Source organism: Vidua macroura, chromosome 18 (genome assembly GCF_024509145.1).
Source record: "Vidua macroura isolate BioBank_ID:100142 chromosome 18, ASM2450914v1, whole genome shotgun sequence".
In the NCBI taxonomy this organism is placed as follows: domain Eukaryota; kingdom Metazoa; phylum Chordata; class Aves; order Passeriformes; family Viduidae; genus Vidua; species Vidua macroura.
Window position 1 is genome coordinate 1,013,113 of NC_071588.1, and position 23,541 is coordinate 1,036,653.

A 23,541-nucleotide genomic window follows, 5' to 3' on the forward strand; every position below is an offset into this window, starting at 1 on the left:
TATTAAAATAATGTGATTATTTGCAAGCAGGTAATTATTTTGCAGCTGTAAAGGGGTTTTGTTGGAGTAAATTTAGGGCATCTTCTTTAGACTTGGGGATTTGAGTGCTCTCAGCAATTTCTTTGAGCATTTGTGAGCATGTGAAAAGCTGCTGTAGTGTTTGAGCCTTTGTGCAGAGCTGGAGCTGATTCCAGAACGGAATCTATGAATATGACGTTCCATTACATGCTCCATTTCATTGCACTGAAAGGCAGAGAGGGAGAAGTGAAACTTCAGTAATGAAGGGAAGTATCATTTGCCCTGGTGAGGAGGCTTCTAAAGGCACAGTGGATGGGACTAAAGTACATTTTATGCGTTGTCTGTGAGCATTACATTAATTGCACTTGGCTGTCAGTAAAAGTCGGTCTCACACGCACCCACACATACATTAATGTCTGTTAATGATTGCATCTCATTGCTGCCACTGAAAAGGCAGATGTAGCTGGTGTGGTGAATGGGATTGCTGTGCACTTCACGGGATGAGGAGAAGAGGAGGTGCTCCTCGCTGGGAAGCTGTTTGTGTCTGAGCAGGGCTCTGGCTGTTTGTGTCTGAGCAGGGCTGGCTCCGTCTGGCACCGCCTCGCGCTGGCAGCAAACATCAGCCAGAGCCCATTGCACTTGTTCCAGTGCCACAGCCATAAGTCTGCCCGCGTTTCCTTGAAAGTTCTTCACACTTCTGGATGATGCTGAGCTGAGCTTCAAGCTTGTAACAAATCTTGAAAGCCAGTGTTTCCCTAGGGCTCCGAATCCCATCGCCAGGATTTCACGGGCGCCTGCAGACGGAGGAGCAGCAGCCCCTGTGGCAGTGCAGTGTCTGTACTCTGCTAATTTTTGAAGACACCTTGACACGTAGTTTTCCAAATTGTGCCCTTTGTTCCCAGGTTAAACAGTGTGTGTGTCTAATCTCATCTGGAGCTCTCTGTTCCCTGAGCAGCCTCGGCTGGGCAGTGTGTGTTGACAGTCCTTTCTCTGCAGCTGTGTGGAGGTGTGATGAACCTCATCCTGGGCTCTGCAGTGCCTGAGCTGACAGCTATCAGCTGATCTCCAGCCAGGCTAATTACTGACAAGATTTCCTTCGCAGCCTGGTTGGTTGTTTTGCTGTTGAGTGGACCAAACCGAGTGGGTAAAATGAGACACTGAACATCATAAGGTGTGCTCAGCACAGGAAAACTGCAGAAAAGAAATTTCTGGGGAAGAAGAATCGCATTATCTGAGGGAGGACTTCTTCCCTGAGCAGCAGAGGCAGCAGTGAGGAAGAACCTGGTCCAGTGCTGGTGGAGGCTGTGTGTTCTGGAGCCAGTCCCAGGCTGGCCAGTGTGTGCTGGCAGATCCCATGGGCACTGCAGGCTGCCCTGAGTTCTGATTTAAATCACAGCCCCATAATGAGACCACCACTCAGCCAGGCTTTTCTGTGTTCCTGAGCCCAGCCTGGCCCTCCCTTCAGTCAGGAGCTGCCCCTGCAGTGGCCAGTGCCACTGGAACAGCCTCCTGGGGTCCCTTTGCCCTTCACAGCAGGACAGGAGTGGGCCAGAGCAGGGACAAGACTGACCAGAGTGTCTGTGAGATGGAACTCCGACATCTTCCATGTATTCCATGCTCCCTGAAGAAAGAAAGCAAGGGAAAACCTTGCTGAAAACAACCTGACTGTGTCTGCATGGGTGTCATGCAAAGCAGAGCAAACTGCTGAGGGTGATTTTCTTGCACAGATACAAAATGAACGCCAGCCTCCCGTGGAACAGACCCAGCACCAGGATCTCCCACTTAGTAATTCTCTGCTCCACTAAAACTCACCTAGCCTGGGGCTCCCGGGGGCTTTCATCAAGCCTTTCATTTGTTAGAGGTATATTTTACCCTTTCACGTGAAATGTAGCCTGAAATACAGAAGAGAGCAGTTCCTAATTAAACTCCTGCCTAAATCCATTATAGCTTCTGAAGCCACTGAGATGGGGAGATGAAAAGAACTGTAATGATCCCAATATGTAAATAGAGATGTAAAAGTTTGTTTGGAGGAATGAAGGTTAGAGGCCAGGTAGGAAACCAAACATAAAGCCTCTTGGTAGAAATTGAATCACCGCGTTAGTTATCATGGATTTTCATAGAAATAAAGTAATACTGCACATTCAAGTTTCAGTTCGTAAATACGAAGTGACAGCCTCTGAGTGAGCCACTGAAATTATATTATAGACCTAAAAAAGAATAATAGAGGAAATTGAGAAAGCATAAGAGAGGGTTGTAATAGAATTGGGCATTGGTATAAATACAAATCATGAAAGGGAGATTGATTTAGTGAATGATACGAAACTCAGGAACTTGAGGTGTTAAAAAGATCATCTGCTCATGTGATAAAGAATGCCTAAGGCTGCACAGCTTTTAGCTGAAACAGCCAGATTTGCTTAAGGTAGGTGAACTTTAAAATTGGGTGAGGAGTAGTGTATTGCCAGGGAGCTTGCTTCTGCAGGACACTGTTGCTGAATTAAGAAAATTGCCTTTTCCCATAAATTCAGTCAGAAGTTTTACAAGGAGCTCTGGGAATAGGAATTGCTGTAATCCAGGGAGCCCCTGCAGTGACGTTCCATGGCAGCCAGCAGTGGGGATCTGGAGGAAAGCCCTCCTGGAGAAATGGATGCACAGGGCACTGTCTGGGCAGTTTTGTGTCCCTGGCAGGAGGCAGGACAGCCTCAGGTTCCGTGGGAGTGGAGCCTCCTCTGAGTGTCTGCTCATGGTCAGAGATGTGCTCAGCTTGTGAAAGCCCTGCAGGCTCCAGCCCACCCACCCTGAGTGCAGAGGAATGGAAATGCTCTGTCTGCACGTGTCTGAGGGAAGAAGGCTCAAAGATCCAGATGACATTGTGCTGAAACCTCCTCTCAATATCTGAGGGTGATAGAACAACTCTTTTTGAGTTTGGAAACCAACAAATTGGAATTGCAGCTTCGTTCCCAGCAGTCCTGAAGGTATGAATAACTCCACTCTGAGATTTGCAGCAGTCATGGCTCTCTTGCAAATATCACATCTTCATTTCCTTCTCCCTCCTTTGTATGGAATCCTGCTTTCCAAACAAATGGCAAGAAAAGGATCAAGGACCCTGTTCTTGCCTGCTGTACCTCATTCCACTGGATTGTGCACATCCATACACAGAGGTTGGAGAGTCCAGGGAGGAACTCTGCACGCCCTGTAATCAGCTTCTCTCTTCTTTCCATGGTGGGGATCACCTCTGCTTCTGAAAAAAAAAAAAAAAATCTTAATAATCTTAGCGAGTCCAGAGCATCTTCCTGAGGCAGCCAGCCTCCTTCCCCGTGGGGACTGAGCAGCCATGAGACTTTGTTGTGAACATCACCAGTTCCTGAACACAGAACGTGCAGGATGTGTCCGTACCACAGGCTGCTCTGTGTTCAGATGGAGCCTCTTTTATAGTCTGCCTATTCTTTCCTCTTGGTTGTTTGAAGATAGTTCAGATATCAAGCTTCAGGACTCACCTCAATTTCCCAGTAAATAGCTCCGTGGTATGAGTGCTTGTCAGGATGGAAGGAGTGTGAAAGCATTTGAAAGATCAAAGCAGCACGACTCCCATCAGAGTCAATGGGAACAAGCAGCTAAAATCTTACAAAATGCTTTCAAATTATCCTCCACCTTCGATTCCCGATCCTCGCTGAAACCAGCTCCTGAAACATTTTATTGAATGTGTTCTCTTGTCATTTCTCTGAAAGCAAAAGGAGGCTCGGGGGAGCTGTGGGCTCAGGCTGGCAGCAAGATCCTCTGCTCCCCCTGGCTGCTCTGGGAGCTGGGGCACAGCTGGGCTGGGTTACTTGGTGATGGGGAGAAAAGCTGATGTTCTTCTCCTCTGCAGAGACCCTGGGCACGTTCTGAGACCTCTCTCTGCCCTGGGGCTGTCAGAGGCAAGCCCTGAGCCCCAGTGCTGTGTCTGGCTGTTCTGCACGGGCAGGGCTTTGCCCTGGCCAGGCCTGGCACTGCCTCTTTGAGCACATCTTTATTGGGAAAGCTCCTGCAGCATCTCCCAGCAGCGCTGAGCCTCAGTGCCAGGAGCTGCAGCGCCCGTCAGAGCCCACCTGTGACGTGAGCAGCCATGAATAAAACATTAATGAACAAACAGAGCACAAAAAACACCTTTTATGAGGTCAGATGGCAGAGATGAAATAGAAACTGCATCTCTTCAGTCCTCACCTGGACTTCTACCCATTCCACAAGTGTGGGCTTGTTTAATAAGTTTTTCTGGACAATGTGAGAGGAAATGTTTCTGGCCTGGCTTTCCTATTTATGCTAAATGTAGCTATTTTCATTGTTTGGTTGATTATTCTCCAGCGTCACAGCAATGAGCCTTCATTTCTCATCCCAGACAGGACTTGCAGATAACATTCCCCAGCACTTTGTGGCCACAGGAAAGCTTTGTAAACACTGAATTCCTTCATTCCCACCACGAGGATAATGCTATCTGTACTAGATAAATGGGTGTTCCTATGAAAAAAGGCTCACAGAGACACACATTTGTGTCATGAGCACTGAGCCCTCACTTTGAGGTGCTTTACAAAGTGTTGTCAGGAGGTTTTTTTGCAAAATGCTGAAATGCTGTTGGATAATGGGGGTAGTTCAAACATAAATGTTCATCAGCAGCACCACTGTTGTTATTATTGTGCTTGACTGTGAAATGAAAGAGTATTGATCCACAGTGATTTCACTGTCCTAAACCAGGCTTTTGTTTAGCTGTCTGAGGAAACAGGATGCCTTTTCTTCCATCTTTTTAATACCTTTATTTCCTTGAATCTTCTTGATTTAATGCAGTGTGATCAATTTTCAGGCAGTGGTTTTGTCTTGCACATCAGAATGCTTCACAACTAATGCTATAAATACAGGTGGGAATAGTATCTTTAGCATTTTCTCACATCTGAGAAGGGAAGAAGGGAGTTTGAAGTAATATTTACTCTGTGCACTGCAAACTTACTTAACTGCATACCAGCAACATAAATTGGGAAACTTCAGTGCACTGCTGTGATGAGGAAGGGTGCTGAGCACAGCCTGCTCTGTCCCCCTGGAGGCTCAGGGAGCTGTGAGGGGAGGATGACCCAGGGCTGGCTTCTTCTGCCTCTGGTGCTGTGCAAAACACATTTCCCAGTACAACAGGGCCTGCTTTTGCTTTTGTGATCAATATTGAATCTGAGGAGCAAAGATGAAATACTTGTGTCCTTTTTTACCCAGAAAACCTGCATTTCTTGTAGATGGCATGCCTGGACTACAGACAGGAAAAGCTGTGCATCCCTTATCTCACTATAAGGTGTAAAAATCACTGGAATTTTCCAGCTGAGGTGAAAGGAGCAGCACTTCCAGCAATGGGAAACATTCTTGAAAGTCATTTGTCTGAGCAGATCTGAAATGTTACTGCAGTGGTTAATTATCATCTCCAGTCCTCAGTGGTCCCCAGAGCTGGAGAGTTTTGAGTCAGATCCTGTCTAGTTCAAATCCTTTTCTGCACTGATGTCACCAGGCCAATCTTCCCCATGCTGCACTTAATTGTTTCTACCCAGCTTTGTACTTTGCCCTTACCTTTCTTCAATCTCATCTATTTATTTCAGATAGTTTTCAACACTATGAAGATCATTTTGAATTCTAAGCTTGTTCTCCAGAGAACTTCTAACCCCTCCCAGCTTGGCATCATCTGCAAATTTAATGAAATTAATTAAATGAAAATTAAATGAAAGGCTCGCATTGACTTCAAGGGGCATTGGAGTGAACCCAAACTGTCTTACATCTTTCACAAGTGGTTCAAGTGAAATACACTTATTGCTTCACAGGCCACTTTTGTGAGGGAAAAAGACGGATGCATGTTGAATAATTCAGGGTCCTCGTTGCTGACTGAGAGAGATTTAACTAATTTGTCAAAATAATGACCCCTGTTCACAGCGGGGAGCAAGTGGGTTTGGATGATTTCTGTCCCCAGGGAGAGGCTGGAGCAGCCTGGGCTCAGCTCAGCCCCTCACGAGGGGCTTGCTCAGGGTTGTAGAGTGAAGGGCGAGCAGAGGGCTCTGCAGAGGGTGGGAGGTGTGTGGAATGAGGACGGGAGCTCCCTTCCAGCCTGCTGGGAGCAGAGCTGCTGCCCAGGCTGCAGTCGGGTGCCACTGTGGCACACTCAGTGCCCAGAGCCGTCCCTGCTCTCATGGAACCCCACAGACGGGCACCTGGGGGAGGAGAGGTGTGTTGGTGGTCAGGAGAGGACAGGAATCCCCTCCCTGCTGCTGTCCCCACCCTCTGCTCCGGTGGGGAAGGGTTCTCTGTCCCACTGCAGGGCAAACTCTGGCGTCACTGTCACAGCCAGGGAGGGTTGGGGAACATTCTCTGGCTCTCCAGCCTGTCCGTGTTGGCTGGTGGCAGCTTTCATCTGGCACTTGTGTGCTGTGGCTGCTCTTGGAGCACAGCCCTGCTTATTTATGCTTCTCTGCAAGTGATTCTTGGCTTAAAAAGGCGTAGGACTCTTTCAGAAATTTTTCATACTTTGCTGTTGCATTATTTTTCCCCCGTCACTTCAAAGTGTTGGCCAACTTTCCAGAGCCCGCGTGTATGCATGAGTATATGTATATTGCAACAGATTTTTCCTTTTTTTTCCTAAGTTGTGATGTTGGGTATCTGAACACTTGCCAGAGGAGCAGAATTAGACTTTTCCTGAGCAAACTCTGTGGCAGAAAGAGGACTGGATCCTTAAAACTCTTTGAAGTGCTCCTGTTACCAAGATGGAAATCTCTTTGTCCTTGTAGCTCCAAAGCCTGCCATTGCTAAGCGTATTTATTTCATCTCCTCTTGGCTGTGCTGCAGTGGCTGAAAGGCAGTGCCCTTGCTGGGGTGGTGTCTGAGTTACACAAGTGATTTCAGCAGCGTTTGGGCATTGTTCTGTTCCGTGCCAGCTGAGAATGGCTCAGCTCAGGTTGGTGCCTGCAGATCTGGGCTTGTGGGACACTGAAGTCTGAGTGCACTGAGGAGTTCAAACTCCTCCTCTCCTTTCATCCTGGCATTCTCTTCTCCCTGCAGGGGCTTTTCAGTCACTTCTGTGCAGCTCTCATCTCCTTTAAGTCTGTGGAGGTCTGGTCTCGTGCTTGGCTTGGGCCACATCATTAAATCTGATGTGTGACCCATCTCTGTTTGGACAGAGGTTAAAATCCCAGGACTGTTCCTGTTTGAGGGAAGACGTGTGGCTCTTTGGGGTAGCCCCAAAGCTTTCCAGAGCCAAAGGGACGTCACCCCTGATGGGTGGAACTTGGCTCTCCTAAAGACTGCATCCTTGAGCATCCAGAGCAGTCTGCTGCTGCAGGGCTGGGGCCGTGCCCTGCCCCTGGCGTGTGCCCTGCCGTGGCCTGTGGCACAGAGATGCCCAGGCTGGTGAATCTGCCCAGTGGTGCCTGGAGGGAGATGTGGAGCTGTGCCTGCACAATTCAGCTCCACATCTCCCAGCTCCGAGCTTGCAGTGCTCAGCTGGCTCTGTAAACCTCCACAGATCCCTCAGCCCCAGCATCCCTGTGCCCACAGCCAGCCCAGGTGCCCTTGCAGGTGTGTTGGGAGGGCTTGGCAAAGGGCCACCAGCACCAGCTCCTCCCGTGCCATGTGCCTGCCCTGGTGTGCCAGGCTCTGCCATCCCTTTGCAAAAGGTGAAATGTTCTTCCTGGGCCCTTGGTAACCACCTGTTGCTGAAGCACGAGCTGCATAATTGGAACTGACAATCCCTGTCTAGAGATTTCTTGGAAGCTGGAAAAACGAGAATGTTGTCAAAAAAAGAGCGACGCTTCTAGTCTGCAATGCAGTGATGGAGATGAAAGATGAGTGAATCCGAGGAGGCAGAGAATATATCAGCCCAGTGCTTTTTTCTAACTAATTTAGAAGTCCAGAACGGTCTGGAAGAATTTACACTTCTCTTACAGCCTTAAAGAAAGAGCATTTTAAGCCAGCTTCTCTGTTTCTTTTTCTTTACAAAGAAAACCAACAGCTGTTGGTTTGTTGGACCAAAGTTTAATAGCAGTCATGCATAAAACTACAACAAGGGTGGTAATTTCTTTTTTCATCAGTTGATGCAAAAGAGTTTTTATATTTTATTTGGTTTGAAGCAATTTTCCATAAAGTTATGAAAACCCTTTAAAGGAGGATGTTCTTTTTGTCTAACAGAGAGAAAATGAATGTCACTGGGAATGAACACAGGGCGTGTGGAGGAGCTGCAGTCCATGGATGTGCAGAGGAGCCTCAGTGCACCCTGCTCAGCACAGGGTGGTGGCCTCGCTGTCCCAGCCAGCCCCGGGAAAGCAGCGCCTGTGTCAGAGGCAGCTGAGCTCCGTGGTGAGGCAGAGCTGCCCCGCACAGTCTGACAGAGTCTGACAGAGGGGACACTGAGGAACGGCTCGGGGAGGCTCAGGGCAAGGAGGAGGACAAGAGGAGTTCTTTACAAAGAGAGGCTCCCTGTAAAGTTAACACGGCTGTGTTGTGCGTGGTGGCAGTGCCAGCAGAGCCAGGGGAACGGGGGCTGTGCAAGTGTGGCACACACGCAGACAGCCCCACTCACGCCTGCCCTGGGCAGACAAAAAGAGAAAAGGTCCCACTCTGCTGGAGCCATGGCAGTGGCAGAAGTGTGGGGATCCCACAGGAGAGCTCTTCTCTGGGATTCCTGGGGCTGTCCTGTGCAGGGCCAGGAGCTGTGCTGATCCCTGTGGGTGCCTTGCAGTTCAGGAGATTCTGGGGTTCTGTTACAGCAGGGTCTGCTCTGGTTTGAGCAATGGGGCCCTGCTGGGAGGAGAGCCCTGGGATCTGGGGTTTCATTTCTTGGCTGGGTCACAAATGCCCTGTGAAGCCTCAGGTGTGGGGTTTGGCCAGTCTGGGTGTGAGCTCCCCGTGCCCGTGGGCTGTGGGAGCGCTCCAGCCCCAACCTGCTGGGACAGCCAGGCAGAGCTGGGACTGCTCTGCTTCTGGGGAGAAGCAGCAGTTCCTGAGGTCCTTCAGCTGCCCTGGGAGAGCACAGGGATTACAGGAAACACCTGGCTTTGCTCAGACTGGTCCTGCAGGCGTTCTGCTCCCAGCTGCTCCCATGGGCAGGGGTCTCACACACAGCCCCTAGAGCTGGCTGTTCCAGGCTGTGTGGATTAATTACCTTCCTGTCCTCCCTGCTGCTTCACTGACCAATCTGAGGCTCTGACTGTCCCCTTTGCAGCCTGGTTTGTGTTCAGTCCATTGGATCTGTCACACTGTTCATCAGCTCTGCTTCCCTTGGACATCAGCTATTTATTGCCCAGAGACAGGTGAGCAGCCTCCCTTTCACGAGCGTGAAGCAAAGTTGTCCTGTTGTCATTACTGCTCTTTAAGCTTTCCTGCTGGGGGCAGAAATGCCATTCTCAGTTCAGTGGTGAGAAGCTTGGGGGGCTGGCTGTGTTCCTCATCCCCCTGCTTTGCTGGTGTGGCTGCAGTGGGTGATGCACAGCTCTCGTGGCCTCCAGATCCACAAAGAGGAAGATGGAACTTCATTGACAGGAGCAAGAAAGTGTTGTCACGTTGATTACAAACAATTGTGGCTCCTAAAATCTAAAGCACGAGGCAGGCTGAGTCCACTGGCAGCTCCTCAGGCAGTGCCAGCCTGGCTCAGGCTCTGCTGCCATCCCTGTCCCTGATTCCCAGGAGCAGACACGGAGCTGGCTGGGTCCTGTGCTCCCTGAGCATCCCGAGCTGCAGGTGGGCAGGGAGCCTCCTTGTCCAGCTGGAAAGCAGGAACTGCAGCCCAGCCCACAGCAAATGAGAGGGGGGTGGCTGTGGCAGCAAGAGTGGGGAACAGCAGGAGGGAAGGAGGCCCTTTGGATTCTCTGGGTGTGCCCTGGACAGAGCTGCACCCCCAGAGCTGCCCCTGCCCCCAGCAGCAGCTGCTGCAGGTGGGGAGGTCTTTTTTGGCTGGCCCAAAAAAACTGCACAGAGATTTTATCAACAGAAAGATGCAGCTGTGTAAGTCCAGCACCTGAGCTCTTCCTTGTTTCTTACACATCAGGCTCTGCAGAATTCCTGTGAAACAAGGGATGGGATTCTTATTTTACAGGTACATCAAAGGGAGGTTAAAGGCCAGATTCTTAGAGAGGTTTAACCACCAAACTCCCCTGGAGTTCAGTGGGAGTTTAACACTTCAGTATCCTTCAGAGGATTGATCTCAATAAATTACACCCAGCCAGCTAGTAAGTGTGTGAGGGAGCTGGGAATCAATGCCAGGCTTGTGCAAAGTGGTTCTGTGCCTCTCTGTCCCTTCCTGCACGTGGGAATAGCACATTCACTGTGCCAAAGGTACCACGGCTTCCAGGAGACTGGATCTCAACTGAGCAGAGTTTCATCGTGATGATTTTGTTTTGATTTGTGGCCCCAGTTGATTAAGGCTTATTGGGGAAAGTTTGGCATGGTTTATTCAGTCAGAATTTGTAGTCCTGTAAAGCAGCTTCGTGAAATGATGCTAATTTCCTTGGAGTTCCATCTCTGACAGAAGAAAAAAAAGAAGAAAAGGATGCTACCAGGTTCTTGTTGTGTCAAGGAAACAACTTGTTTTGACATTTCCAAAATGAAATGTTTTGATTTTTTTCATTTTAAAATAACTTTTTCCTTGATGTTGTGGTATTTTTACATAATTTTAATCATTTGAAATTGAAATGAAACTGAATTTCGTGACCCAAAAATGAAAGCAAATGTAGGTGTCTTGCAAGCCCTGCTGAGATGCAGCATTCATCCTCCAGGCAGCTCGACTGCCAGTGCCACGGCAGAGTGAGGGGACACTCAGCACCAGGGACACATCAGGTGGCCCTGGCTGGTCTCAGCTCGGTGATCAGAGGGGAAAAGCTCTTAAAAGGCAGCCCATGGACAGAAATAAATCACAGGGCAGGACAGAGTGTACAGAGACTTAAAGATGTGCTCACAAAGGGCTGGGCAGAAGCTGCTCTTCTCTCACTACAGCCCCAGAAAATGTGTAAAATCTGTGCAAATCCACTGCACGGGGAGAAACTGACTGCTCTTAGTAGTGGAAATGGGCAAGAGAAACATGGAAAGGAAAAACCCACTGAAGTTTTATCTGCCAAATCTTGATTTAAAAAAGCAAAAGGTGATTCCTGAGGAGAGGCTGTTAATGAGGGGATTTTTCAGTCGGTAACACCAACACACAGGGAGTTGTGTCAGACCACAAAGGAACTATTACACTTGCAGCTCCAATTGGATGTTTGCCCAGAATTGTAAGTCCTTTTAAAATGTCCCATTGCGTGTTTCACTCGAGTATATTCGGCTGAGGATAATATATTGATGTTTGCCACAAAGCTGCAGAGAAAACCAAAATATTTCTCAGAAATTAATTGGTATCGGAGTTCTCTTAATCAATATGCTCTACGAGATGCTTCAGGTGGATTAGTGCAGTAAAAACCATTTTTCATGTGCACAGGTCTCTGCTAATATCTATTTATAGCAGTGCTAGGTGGGCTTGCCTCATGCCACTGTTAAAGCCTGGCAGCAAACAAGACCCTTGGAAGCTACGGGAGGTGTTTGTGTCTGGCAGAAAAGGCAGCTGCAGTGGGTGCAGGGTGTTTTGGTGCCCTGCTGCAATAGGAAAACCTCCGCAGAACCGTGTTGAGGTCTGAAGGTGTGGACTTCCCAAATCCAGAGCACCCTCTGGTTTTTCCCAGTCTGCAGAGCTGGGGTGGGTCACTTGACACCTCCTCTAAGACAGACGAGGTCACAGAGCCAGCTGGGACGGCCGAGGAGCTGTGGGGTCTTGGGGGCGCAGCTCTGGTTTCATAGGACATGGGATGGTTTGGGCTGGGAGGGACATCACCAGTGTGCCACCCCTGCCCTGGCAGGGACACTGCCACTGTCCCAGCTGCTCCCAGCCCTGGCCAGCCTGGCCTGGGGCACTGCCAGGGATCCAGGGGCAGCCACAGCTGCTCTGGGCACCTGTGCCAGGCCTGCCCACCCTCCCAGGGAGGAATTTCTTCCTAATATCTAATATCATGCCCTCTTTCAGTTTAAAACCATTCCCCCTTGTTCTATCATCTATCACCTTTGAAAGGGTATTTTCAGATTTTGGCAGACACTTCAAGCCTGACAGTTAAAATTCAAAATATTTAAAATTAAGACCTTATTCAGTGTAAATCCCACGCAATGGGGAAAGCTTTGGTGCTAGGCTCAGGCCAGGCCAGCCCTGCTCCAGCAGCTCGGGGCGTTTGCCCTGCTGGCCCTGCGGTCACCGGGAGCAGCAGGAGCATCCCGCCCCTCGCTGGCTGCCCGTTCGCATCCACTGTTTCTTCCCGGGGCTCAGGAGAAGAATCCTCGCAGGGTCCTCGCTCTGCAGCCCCGGAGGTGCAGCAATTGTCCTGCGAGCAGCTGTGCAGGGCTCCTCCCTCCTTCCAGCAGCCTCAGGGTGGTTTTGCACCGCTCCAGCGCCGCCAGCCTTTGGGGACGGAGATCCCTTCCCGTGCCCCGGGAAGGCCGGCGGGGACGGGTCCTGTCAGGGGAGTGCGGGGCTCGGGGCTGAGCCTGCAGCCCCAGCGGAGAGTGACCCCAGAACGGAGAGAGTGACCCTAGAACGGAGAGAGTGACCCCAGAATGGAGAGAGTGACCCTAGAACGGAGAGAGTGACCCCAGAACGGAGAGAGTGACCCCAGACTGGAGTGAGTGACCCCAGAACGGAGAGAGTGACCCCAGACTGGAGAGAGTGACCCCAGACTGGAGTGAGTGACCCCAGAATGGAGAGAGTGACCCCAGACTGGAGAGAGTGACCCCAGCCCGGAGAGAGTGACCCCAGACTGGAGAGAGTGACCCCAGAACGGAGAGAGTGACCCCAGAATGGAGAGAGTGACCCCACAACGGAGTGAGTGACCCCAGAACGGAGAGAGTGACCCCAGAACGGAGAGAGTGACCCCAGAATGGAGAGAGTGACCCTAGAACGGAGAGAGTGACCCCAGAACGGAGAGAGTGACCCCACACCGGAGTGAGTGACCCCAGACTGGAGTGAGTGACCCCAGCCCGGAGAGAGTGACCCCAGACTGGAGAGAGTGACCCCAGAACGGAGAGAGTGACCCCAGAACGGAGAGAGTGACCCTAGAACGGAGAGAGTGACCCCAGAACGGAGAGAGTGACCCCAGAATGGAGAGAGTGACCCCACACCGGAGAGAGTGACCCCACACCGGAGAGAGTGACCCCAGAACGGAGAGAGTGACCCTAGAACGGAGAGAGTGACCCCACACCGGAGTGAGTGACCCCAGACTGGAGTGAGTGACCCCAGCCCGGAGTGAGTGACCCCACACCGGAGTGAGTGACCCCAGAATGGAGAGAGTGACCCCACACCGGAGAGAGTGACCCCACACCGGAGAGAGTGACACCAGACTGGAGAGAGTGACCCTAGAACGGAGAGAGTGACCCCAGAACGGAGAGAGTGACCCCACACCGGAGAGAGTGACCCCAGAACGGAGAGAGTGACCCTAGAACGGAGAGAGTGACCCCACAACGGAGAGAGTGACCCCACACCGGAGAGAGTGACCCCAGAATGGAGAGAGTGACCCCAGAACGGAGAGAGTGACCCCACACCGGAGAGAGTGACACCAGACTGGAGAGAGTGACCCTAGAACGGAGAGAGTGACCCTAGAACGGAGACAGTGACCCTAGAACGGAGAGAGTGACCCCAGACTGGAGAGAGTGACCCCAGACTGGAGTGAGTGACCCCAGAACGGAGAGAGTGACCCCAGAACAGAGTGAGTGACCCTAGAACAGAGTGAGTGACCCCAGCCCGGAGTGAGTGACCCCACAACGGAGTGAGTGACCCCCAGTCCGCAGTGACTGATCCCAGTCCGGAGTTACTGACTGATCCCAGCCCTGAGCCCCACCGGAGTTACTGACTGATCCCAGCTTTAGGCCGGGCTCAGCAGCCCCGGGCGGTCCCGCTGACCCGGGTTAAGCACGGCTGATTAAAGGTGATTCTGCCTCCCCCGAGTCATTTATAAGTGACTTATAGGGCTAATAATGGCCTCATCCTTTTGTACCTTGGTACACAGCTTGTGTTCTGAAGTCTTTTATAGCTCAAATGAGCTGCTTTTGCTTATTTATTTCCCTCCTCATTCATTTTTAATGGTTAGCAGAGACTCCCCCATTCTTCTTCTGACAGCAGTGATTTAGGCAGGGCTCATTATCATAACTTACGTTACTGAATATCCCCATTTATGCTGGTAGACCAAGGAAAATGTGTGCAGTGCTAAATCAGAGGAGATCCCATGAGCTTGCCACGGTGGCAGGGCTGTGTTTGAAGTGTGCATTATATACAGAGAGCACTCTGTATATAGGGGGAAGGATCGTTTACAGGACATGGATGGGGACAGAGTCACAGAGTGATTCCAAAATACCGATTTTTATGGGGAAATACCAGAGGCTTACCTTCCCAACTGGCCACCCTTGAGATGCACAGACATCACAGCCCAAGATACATTTTATTTTCAAAGACTTATTAGCTGTGACTTCGTAAGAGTTCCAACATAATTACTGTAGCAGGAAGGCAGTTTCCTGTGAGGGCTTTGCTGTTATCCCATGGGAATTTACCAATGCTAATGAGGTGGGGAAAGACTGTTCAGGTATTTCTGAGAGCTAACAGCAAGGTTCTGGGTACCTCTTCTGGGAGCTAGGATGTACATTTCCCCTTTCCCTGCCTCCCACTGGGGCTTTGGATTCTGTTCAGCCAAAAGCTGACACAAGTTTTATGGGACCAGAGGAATGTCAGCCACAAATTCAGATCTCCCACAGACAGCCTGCGCACAAAGGGAGTGGGAAAAGCAGTGAAATCCTTTTAGGAAAGGGATGGGAACAATGTTCACTGGAGAGCTGGGTGCAGGAGGTCGGTGTGGCAGGGACCGTGTGGGATTTGTCAGGGGCCTTTTTGCTGCTTCCCACGTTCTCCCCTGTGGATATTCTCAGCTCAGTCAGAGAGAAAGAGAAAGGTTTTCTAACCAGGCAAGACCCTGGGAAACAGTTGGGAAAGAATGTAAATAATTCTCTAATCTACCTTGTTATTCACATTGTTTATAGATATGCTCTGCCACTGTGCATCATTCACTGCCCACCAATGGTGTGGGATGTTTTCACTCTAAGACCAATGAAATTAGTCTGCACGATGTTCTCTGTATCTAGAGCGGTGCATTTGAAATAAATCAGAGCTCATTTTCTTTGCCTTCTGATCTGGAGTTCCCTGTTCCCGTCCTGCTCGACAGCGACACTCCCCAGGCTGGTGCAAGAGTTTAGTGTTTTATTCCACAGATGATGTGAACTAGAAGAGGAGAGAGAGGTTAATAAAAAGTGATTTCTCTGGTGTGTGATCACACCCCAAGAGCGCACAGAAGCTGGGGAGTTTCAGAGGGCTTGCATCCAGTGCCCTCTGCTCGTTCTGTAGCAGTGACTGAGCTGCACCAGCGTGCCAGCAGCGTGTGTTTGCTCTGACACGGAGCACGTGGAGATGGCATTGCTGCCTCTGGCTGTGCTGGCAGTGTGCGCCAGACCTCTGCCCCCAGGGAGTGTCACTCGGTGTCACACACACGTGTGTGTGTGTGTGTGTGAGACTCAGAGGAAGCTGCCTGAGCGCTTCACTGGTGGAAGAAAAAGAGAGGCACCTGCAGGAGCCAAAAGAAGCCCAAAGCACTTTTATAACCCACCAAGTTCATGCCCAAAAAAAGCCATTCAAAGCTCAGTCCCTCAAGAGATGAAAGCCCCCTGCACTGAGAGAATTTCTGGAGCATCTTGTGAACGCTAAGTACAGTCTCCCTTAATTAATGGAAGTCAGCTCGGTGCAGGTGTGTGAAAAGCTCCAGTGACACAAAGCCTAGAAAAGCTTCAGCAAGGGAGCACTGCACCAGAAGGGTTTAATGGCATTATAATGTCCTTGAATTACAGTGGCCACAACACAGAGATGTATTCCAGCAGTCCATTAGCAGGAAAAGAAAATCTGCTTTTTCTCTCTTGAGCCCTTGTCGCCTTTCCTGAAAGCTGGAGTTGGCATCCCTGAGATATCAGAGCTCAAAGGCAGGAGGAGGGGGAAATGAGAGATGAAGATGAGAGTGGTCCCTGGATTTTGGGAAGAAAACAGATTGGTTTTCCCCACGAATCACCCACCTTCCCCCGGTCCCTTTGCAGCTCCTGCTGCATTTTCCAAAGTGTTCAGTGGCTTTCTGGAACGGCTGTGTGTGCCCAGGCTGCTGCAGCCCTGCAGGCCATCACTGCTGAGCTCCCGGGAGCTGTGCTGGGCCAGGGCAGAGCTCCCGGAGCACTCCTGGCACCAGGGCACCTGCAGGGCTGCCCTGGTGTGTTTTGTCCTGGTTTGGTGCTCAGCCCTGCGCTGAGGCCAGCGGGCAGGGCAGGGCTGGGGGCACCCCACACCCCCTCGGGGGAGTTTATGGGAAAGGAAAGGGGCTGGGATCCGTGCCAGGCTGAGGGGCTGAGCTGGGCTGGGCAGGGCTGGGCTGGGCTGAGCTGAGCTGAGCTGGGCTGTGCTGAGCTGGGCTGGGCTGAGCTGGGATGGGCTGGGCTGAGCTGGGCTGGGCTGGGCTGAGCTGAGCTGGGCTGGGCTGAGCTGGGATGGGCTGGGCTGGGCTGAGCTGGGCTGGGCTGAGCTGGGCTGTCTGGGCTGGGCTGAGCTGGGCTGGGCTGGGCTGAGCTGGGATGGGCTGGGCTGGGCTGTGCTATCTGGGCTGGGATGGGCTGGGCTGAGCTGGGCTGGGCTGTGCTGAGCTGGGCTGGGCTGGGCTGGGCTGAGCTGAGCTGGGCTGAGCTGAGCTGGGCTGGGCTGAGCTGGGATGGGCTGGGCTGGGCTGAGCTGGGCTGGGCTGAGCTGGGCTGTCTGGGCTGGGCTGAGCTGGGCTGGGCTGGGCTGAGCTGGGATGGGCTGGGCTGGGCTGTGCTATCTGGGCTGGGATGGGCTGGGCTGAGCTGGGCTGTGCTGAGCTGGGCTGGGCTGGGCTGGGCTGTGCTGGGCTGTGCTGAGCTGGGCTGGGCTGGGCTGGGCTGGGCTGGGCTGGGCTATCTGGGCTGGGCTGTGCTGTGCTGCAGCTTCCCCTGCAGCCTCCCCTGCAGCTCACACCGAGCTGCTCCCAGGCCCTTGGCAGGGCTCCTCTCCCTCAGCTCAGGCCAGCTGGGCTCAGCACTGGGAGGGAGCGGGTGTAACACCAGTGCCCTGGGACCTGTCTGTGCCCGGCTGCCTGCTCTGAGCTCCTCCCCTCGTGTTTCAGGGGTTTTCTCACAGCAGCTGCATTTCCTTGCTGTGCAGCACACTGAGACTGGATCCTGACGGGAGCTGTTAGGAGCTGGTGTAAAACAGGCTTGCATGAGACACAAAAACCATAAATGTGCCTGTAGACAAACTCCTTAGCTTCCAGCTGAAACCAACAGCAACTCAAGAGTTTGACCTTAAAACAGGCAGGGCTTGGAAGGGAGACATTGAAGAGCCATGATAACCTTTTTTTGGTGTGTCACCTAGGCTCAGACAAGCCAGGATGGAAATGCATTTGCCATGGATCTGTCTGTGAGGGGCTTGTTGTTATTTAAAGATAATAATATTAGGAATGCCAGTTATCCTGCAAAAGCTGGTGATTTAAATTCATTCAGCATTTAAACAGAAAAGTAGAAAATGACATTAAATTCAGACAAGGACGAGACTATACATTCCAGAGTGAGAAATATTAAATACATTGATGGAATGGAGTAGAAGGTCTGGCTGGTAATGGATTGTGAAAAGAGTTCAGGGTTCTAATAGATCATTCCTTCAGATCATCAGCACGGTAAAGTGGTAGTTAATAAATTATTTGACGTGTACATTTACTCATATATTTTAACTAACTGTAATGAACAGGTCCTGTCAGCTCACCTAGATCCTTGCAGTAGCTGCTAAATTGCTTGAGTGAGATTTAGTAACTCTCTGCAATATTGATGTCCAGAGCTGCAGGTGATAAATGAAGGGACATGGGGGCTGGCTGCTGCTCCAGGGCTCTGTAAGGCCTCTGCCAGGCTGGCAGCAGGGCTGAAGCTGTGCCAGGGACAGCCCTGAGCTCTTCCCTGGCAGGAGGTTTGGTTGTGAGCGCCCCATTCACTCCTGGTACCTGTGACAGGACTCTTGAAGAGCTCTGTCCCGTTCTGGGGTTGACTAGAGAGATCTGGGACTCTCAGTTCTGTCTGCAGGCACTCACCTGCTCCTCCCAGGTGAGGGGGGTCTGTGGGCTGCACCCAGGGCAGAGCAGGAGGATGGGGAGTCTGAGCTCTGGGGAGAGGAGAGGAACCTTCTCTCCCTGCCATGATCCGAGGTCTATGCTACTGCTGGAGTGGGAATTAAGGACCAAAAAAAAAAAGCTGTTCCCTTATCTTAGATTATACTAGAGCTGTTTATAGCAGGAAAAGCCAGCCTCTGGAAATGGTGCTGAATTACACAGGCTATTAAGGGCACACCAGGCACCTTTCTTGTTACTCCTAGTTGTCCTCTGAACCTGGAGCTAGTTCAAACCTAGATCCTTTCTCTCCCTCCCACTCACTTACCCAGCATGTGGTGAACTTTATAATTAGTGCAGAGACTCATTAATTTTTTTTTTCCTTCTCCTTTTTATTTTCAGGTTTCTGACAGATGTGACTATGTCTTTGTCAACGGGAAGGAAATGAAAGGCAAAGTGAATGTCGTAGTTAATTTTACTTACCAGCATCTGAGTGCCCCTTTAGAAATGACAGTCTGGATTCCTCGTCTCCCGCTGCAGATAGAGGTCTCTGACACAGAACTAAATCAGATCAAGGGCTGGAGAGTCCCCATCATCTCTAATAAGAGGTAGGTTTCATTAGAGGATGTTCATTCTGGGCTGTGCACTTGCCAGGGACCTGTCAGGGCCAGTGGATCTGAACATGCTCATTTGGCCTTAATGCAATTCTGCTGTAAATTTGAAGGTCACCAGACATTTATTCAATAGGCTCCTGCACTGGACTTCTAAGGGAAATGGAAGCTGCAGGTTGCATGAACCTAGATTGGAAATCAATTTCCTTTTGTAGCACTAATGACTGAGATGGGAAGAGCCAGTTGGTCAAGGTAGGCAGGATCAGGCATGAGGCAGCAAGGAGACATCAGCAAGAGGCAGCTCTGGCAGGGCTGCTCGGTCTCCAGCCTGCTCACAGGTCCTGGCAGCTCCTGGACCCATTGCCAGTGGTCACCATTAGCACACGGCTGTGTCACAGCCCTGGGGCTGCAGTGGCACTGATCTGTGCCCCAGTAAGAGCTTTCAGACACTGTCAGTGCCCGCAGGACAGAGGATGGATGAAGCAGGTCGGAACTGCCTGCATCTGTTGTCAGTGTTATTAAGAACAAGAGGAGCAGGTTGATAAAGTAGGTACTTGGTATTGCCACCTGCAAATGAAGACATTTATTACAGGTTTCTGTTAGCATCAGAGAAAAGACATTTTGGTGGAGATGCGATTTCAAATTGTACTGTACAGAGAGGGATGTGTGTGTAGGTGCAGAGGAGATTTCCATGGCAACACAAAGATGTTTATGGGAAGATCCAGAAAGAAAAGAAGTGTGAAGGTCCCGAAAGCAAGGACTTGACATGGAAAACAATGGAAGATGCTTGGGGAGGACAGTGTGGTGGCAAAGCTGGGAGGCCAGCTGATGGTCTCAAGTGCTGGTTTTGAGTTGCGAACACGGGAAACAGGATAAAAGAGGGAGAACCTGAAGGAAGCAGCTGGTCCCGCCAGCAGGCTGCAGAGTGAGGTCAGCAGCAGCTCTCTGTAGCAGCTCTCTGCTGCAGCTGGAATTGCAGCTCTCTGTTGCAGCTCTGTAGCAGCTCTCTGCTGCAGCTGGAGTTGCAGCTCTCTGTAGCAGCTCTCTGTTGCAGCTGGAATTGCAGCTCTCTGCTGCAGCTCTGTAGCAGCTCTGTAGCAGCTCTCTGCTGCAGCTCTCTGCTGCAGCTCTCTGCTGCAGCTCTCTGTTGCAGCTCTGTAGCAGCTCTCTGTTGCAGCTGGAGTTGCAGCTCTCAGTAGCAGCTCTCTGCTGCAGCTCTGTAGCAGCTCTCTGCTGCAGCTGGAATTGCAGCTCTCTGTTGCAGCTCTGTAGCAGCTCTGTAGCAGCTCTCTGCTGCAGCTCTGTAGCAGCTCTGTAGCAGCTCTCTGTAGCAGCTCTCTGTAGCAGCTCTCTGTTGCAGCTCTGTAGCAGCTCTCTGCTGCAGCTCTGTAGCAGCTCTGTAGCAGCTCTCTGTAGCAGCTCTGTTGCAGCTGGAGTTGCAGCTCTCAGTAGCAGCTCTCTGCTGCAGCTCTGTAGCAGCTCTGTAGCAGCTCTCTGTAGCAGCTCTGTTGCAGCTGGAGTTGCAGCTCTCAGTAGCAGCTCTCTGTTACAGCTCTGTAGCAGCTCTCTGTTGCAGCTCTCCGTTGCAGCTCTGTAGCAGCTCTGTAGCAGCTCTCTGCTGCAGCTGGAATTGCAGCTCTCTGCTGCAGCTCTGTAGCAGCTCTGTAGCAGCTCTCTGCTGCAGCTCTCTGCTGCAGCTCTCCGTTGCAGCTCTGTAGCAGCTCTCTGCTGCAGCTCTCCGTTGCAGCTCTCCAGCACAGCTGAACTCGTCGCTGTTGTTGTCGGCAGGCCGGCCAGGGACAGCGATGACGAGGACGAGGAGGAGCGCAGGGGCAGGGGCTGCACCCTGCAGTACCAGCACGCCATGGTCAGGGTGCTGACGCAGTTCGTGGCTGAGCCCCCGCAGCCCGGGGCCCAGCTCAGCTACCTGCTGGGCTCGGACTGGCAGCTGGACATCACCCACCTGGTCAGGGACTTCATGCAGGTGGAGGAGCCCAGGATCGCCCGGCTGCAGGATGGGCAGGTGCTGGTTGGGCTGGAGCTGGGGATGACCACGATTCAGGTAGGGAGATCACTGGTGTGCTCTGTTCCTCCCTCTTCTCCCCTCCCTGGCAATGGGTGATCCAGCGTTAAGGACAAACCTGCAGCCATCAGCTCCTGGACGGGGCAGAATGGAAGCAGGAACTAGACATGGCAGAGGTGGTTTTCTCTCCTTATCTGGTGCCCCAAAGTGTAGTAGATCGCAGCTTCATTTAACTTAATCCAACCTGCATATTGGGAGGCTTTTTTCTGATTATTTTTGTCTAAGGCTACTTTTGAACCTGGAGCCAGGATTTGGGTTATCACAAGGCATGCAGCTGCTGGAGCAGCTCAGCCTTCTCCCAGCCTGCACTGACAGAGCAAAGGGTAAAGTGAAAATTAACCAGTGCTGGTTAAGGAAGTGAGACTGGAATATTAATCTAAATATTAATTAAAAGAAAAGGAAAAGGAGATGGGGAGAGAGATTATTTCAGTGATATTGAAATAGAATATGTGTTAACAAACACTAGAACAGGGAAAAAATCTCTCTCCAAACATGCTTATTATCCCAAACTGTCAAAGCAGAAAACAACCAGCACACCTGTCAATAACAAAGTTGTCAAGGCTGGAGAAACAAGATTAGAGATTTTTGATTTTCTGCAAAATCTGCAGAGATTTTCTCAATGCCTTTCTAAAGCTCTGGAATTTACAGTGCTCCAACCAATGCACATAAAACTGTGGAAAGAAAAATCCAAGGGTAAAAAGCTGAGAGCAAGTTATATTTAAAGAATACCTCTTATAAAGCTGCTTCAAAACTGCTCTGTACCCTGTATGGATCATTAAATTCAACTGGCTTGCTAATGAGCATCGTGGATGTCATGTATCACTGCACTGACCTCTGTGTGTATTTTCTTAACCAAAACAAATTCTCTCTGTCAATTCTGCATTCAGTACCATGAGAGGTTATTGTAGCAATACATTACCCTTCCTTTCCACGGGATAGAAATAAATACCATTTATTCAGTGGATTTTATATAAATCTGCAGACCACATTATGTTTATGCTACCTCAAAACAGGAGGATTAATCAAATACTTAAATTTCACACGAAGATTACATTTACAAGTAGTTACTACGTGTGAGGCAGATGTGGTTGTGACATTCACAGACAGTTTCCACATCTGAAGCAGATGTTGGCACCTTGCAGAGGGGAGTGGCACAGCTGATTACAGTGGCACAGGTAGAAGGTGTTATAAGGCCCCTGTTATTGCAGAAGAGTTACAAAATGTGAGTAGCTCTTTTTAATCATATTTTAATAGTGTCTTCTGTGAGCAATCCCATTTCCATAAACATCCCTTACCTGGGTTACGTTAGTTCTGTGCAGTTATTTTACGTGCTGCTCTACAAAATGGTTGTTGGTAACTTCAGTTTTTCTTTCCAGATCCTGTCCCCCCTTTCAGATGCCATCTTGGCTGAGAAGACAGTGACAGTCCTGGACGAGAAGGTGACAATAACTGACCTGGGAGTGCAGCTGGTGACAGGACTGTCCCTCTCTCTGCAGCTCAGCCCGGGGAGCAACAGGGCCATCTTTGCAACTGCAGTGGCACAGGAGCTGCTCCAGTCCCCAAAGCAGGTATGCTGCCCAGCTGGGCTCTGTGGAAGGAGCTGCTCTGAGGCACTGCCTCTGACATTTCCAGCTGCTGGAATTGAGCAGATTTTTACTAACAGTGTGCTAATGAAACATTCTGTTTGTGGGACTTTCCTGAAGGCCATCAAGGGTCCTAAACAAAAAAAAAAACAAAGTTCTCACAAAAATGGCACTGTGTTTTAACAGCCCCTGGCACCAAGCACCCCTCCTGTCATGGCTGATCCCATAAAAAACGGGCAGTGATGTGTCAGAATTGAGCACCAGCAGTGCCCCTACACACATACACACACACACACACACACACACACACACACACACACACGTGCCTTTTCTGTCCCATCCAGCACCCACCAGATGCCAGGATATCCTGTCACGTTCAATTTCCCACCACAGGTATCCAAATCATCCCCTTAATTCCAGCTCTGCATGAGAAAGTGCCTCGTGTTGTGCCAAACTCTTCTTCCTTTAGTCACTTCCTGTGAGCACTTTAAGAAGTCAGGGAGCATCCCTTTCGTTCTGATTCATTACTAGAATATGAATCAGCAGCACTGACTCATTTCCTGATTCATGATTTCATAAACCATTTTTTTCCCTTATTACTCTTAGTTCCTTTATTAGGGAACCAAGAGTTACCAAGGGCTTTTGGACTTTGCCATGTCCTCATCAGTCCCTGCTTGGTATTTGTCCTTGTGCTTCTGTACACATTTGAAATTTAAACTTTTTTTCCAAATCAAATCCATCAGTCTGGGACTTTTCATCAAGGATACACTGGGCTCTTAACACTTCAGCATGTTTTGAGCTTTAAAGGTAAATGGCATGCACATTTGAAGTTTGGCCAGCTGCTGAGGTGCTTTAATTCATCATGGGTTTTATCCTTGGAATGCAGGATGAGAAATAAAGCAGAGCTGCTGTCTTTATAGGGTGATAAAAATCAGGCTCTCGTGTAGTGTTCCAAGGAATGGATGCCAGGCAGGTGGAGGGAAGGCCAGTGAGCTCATCCATGGCACGGGGGG

At 50.6% G+C, this 23,541-nt stretch overlaps 1 protein-coding gene across 2 annotated transcripts in view; it reads left to right on the forward strand.

Annotated features, from left to right (window-relative positions):
* LOC128816506 (transmembrane protein 132D-like) overlaps positions 1–23,541 on the forward strand; it is a 200,982-nt gene that overhangs the window by 171,731 nt on the left and 5,710 nt on the right. For both annotated transcript variants that reach the window (XM_053994168.1, XM_053994169.1), the window contains 3 exons: positions 18,654–18,859; positions 20,651–20,924; positions 22,322–22,513. In XM_053994168.1, the coding sequence (XP_053850143.1) occupies positions 18,654–18,859; positions 20,651–20,924; positions 22,322–22,513 (672 nt within the window). The remainder of the gene's footprint in view (positions 1–18,653; positions 18,860–20,650; positions 20,925–22,321; positions 22,514–23,541) is intronic.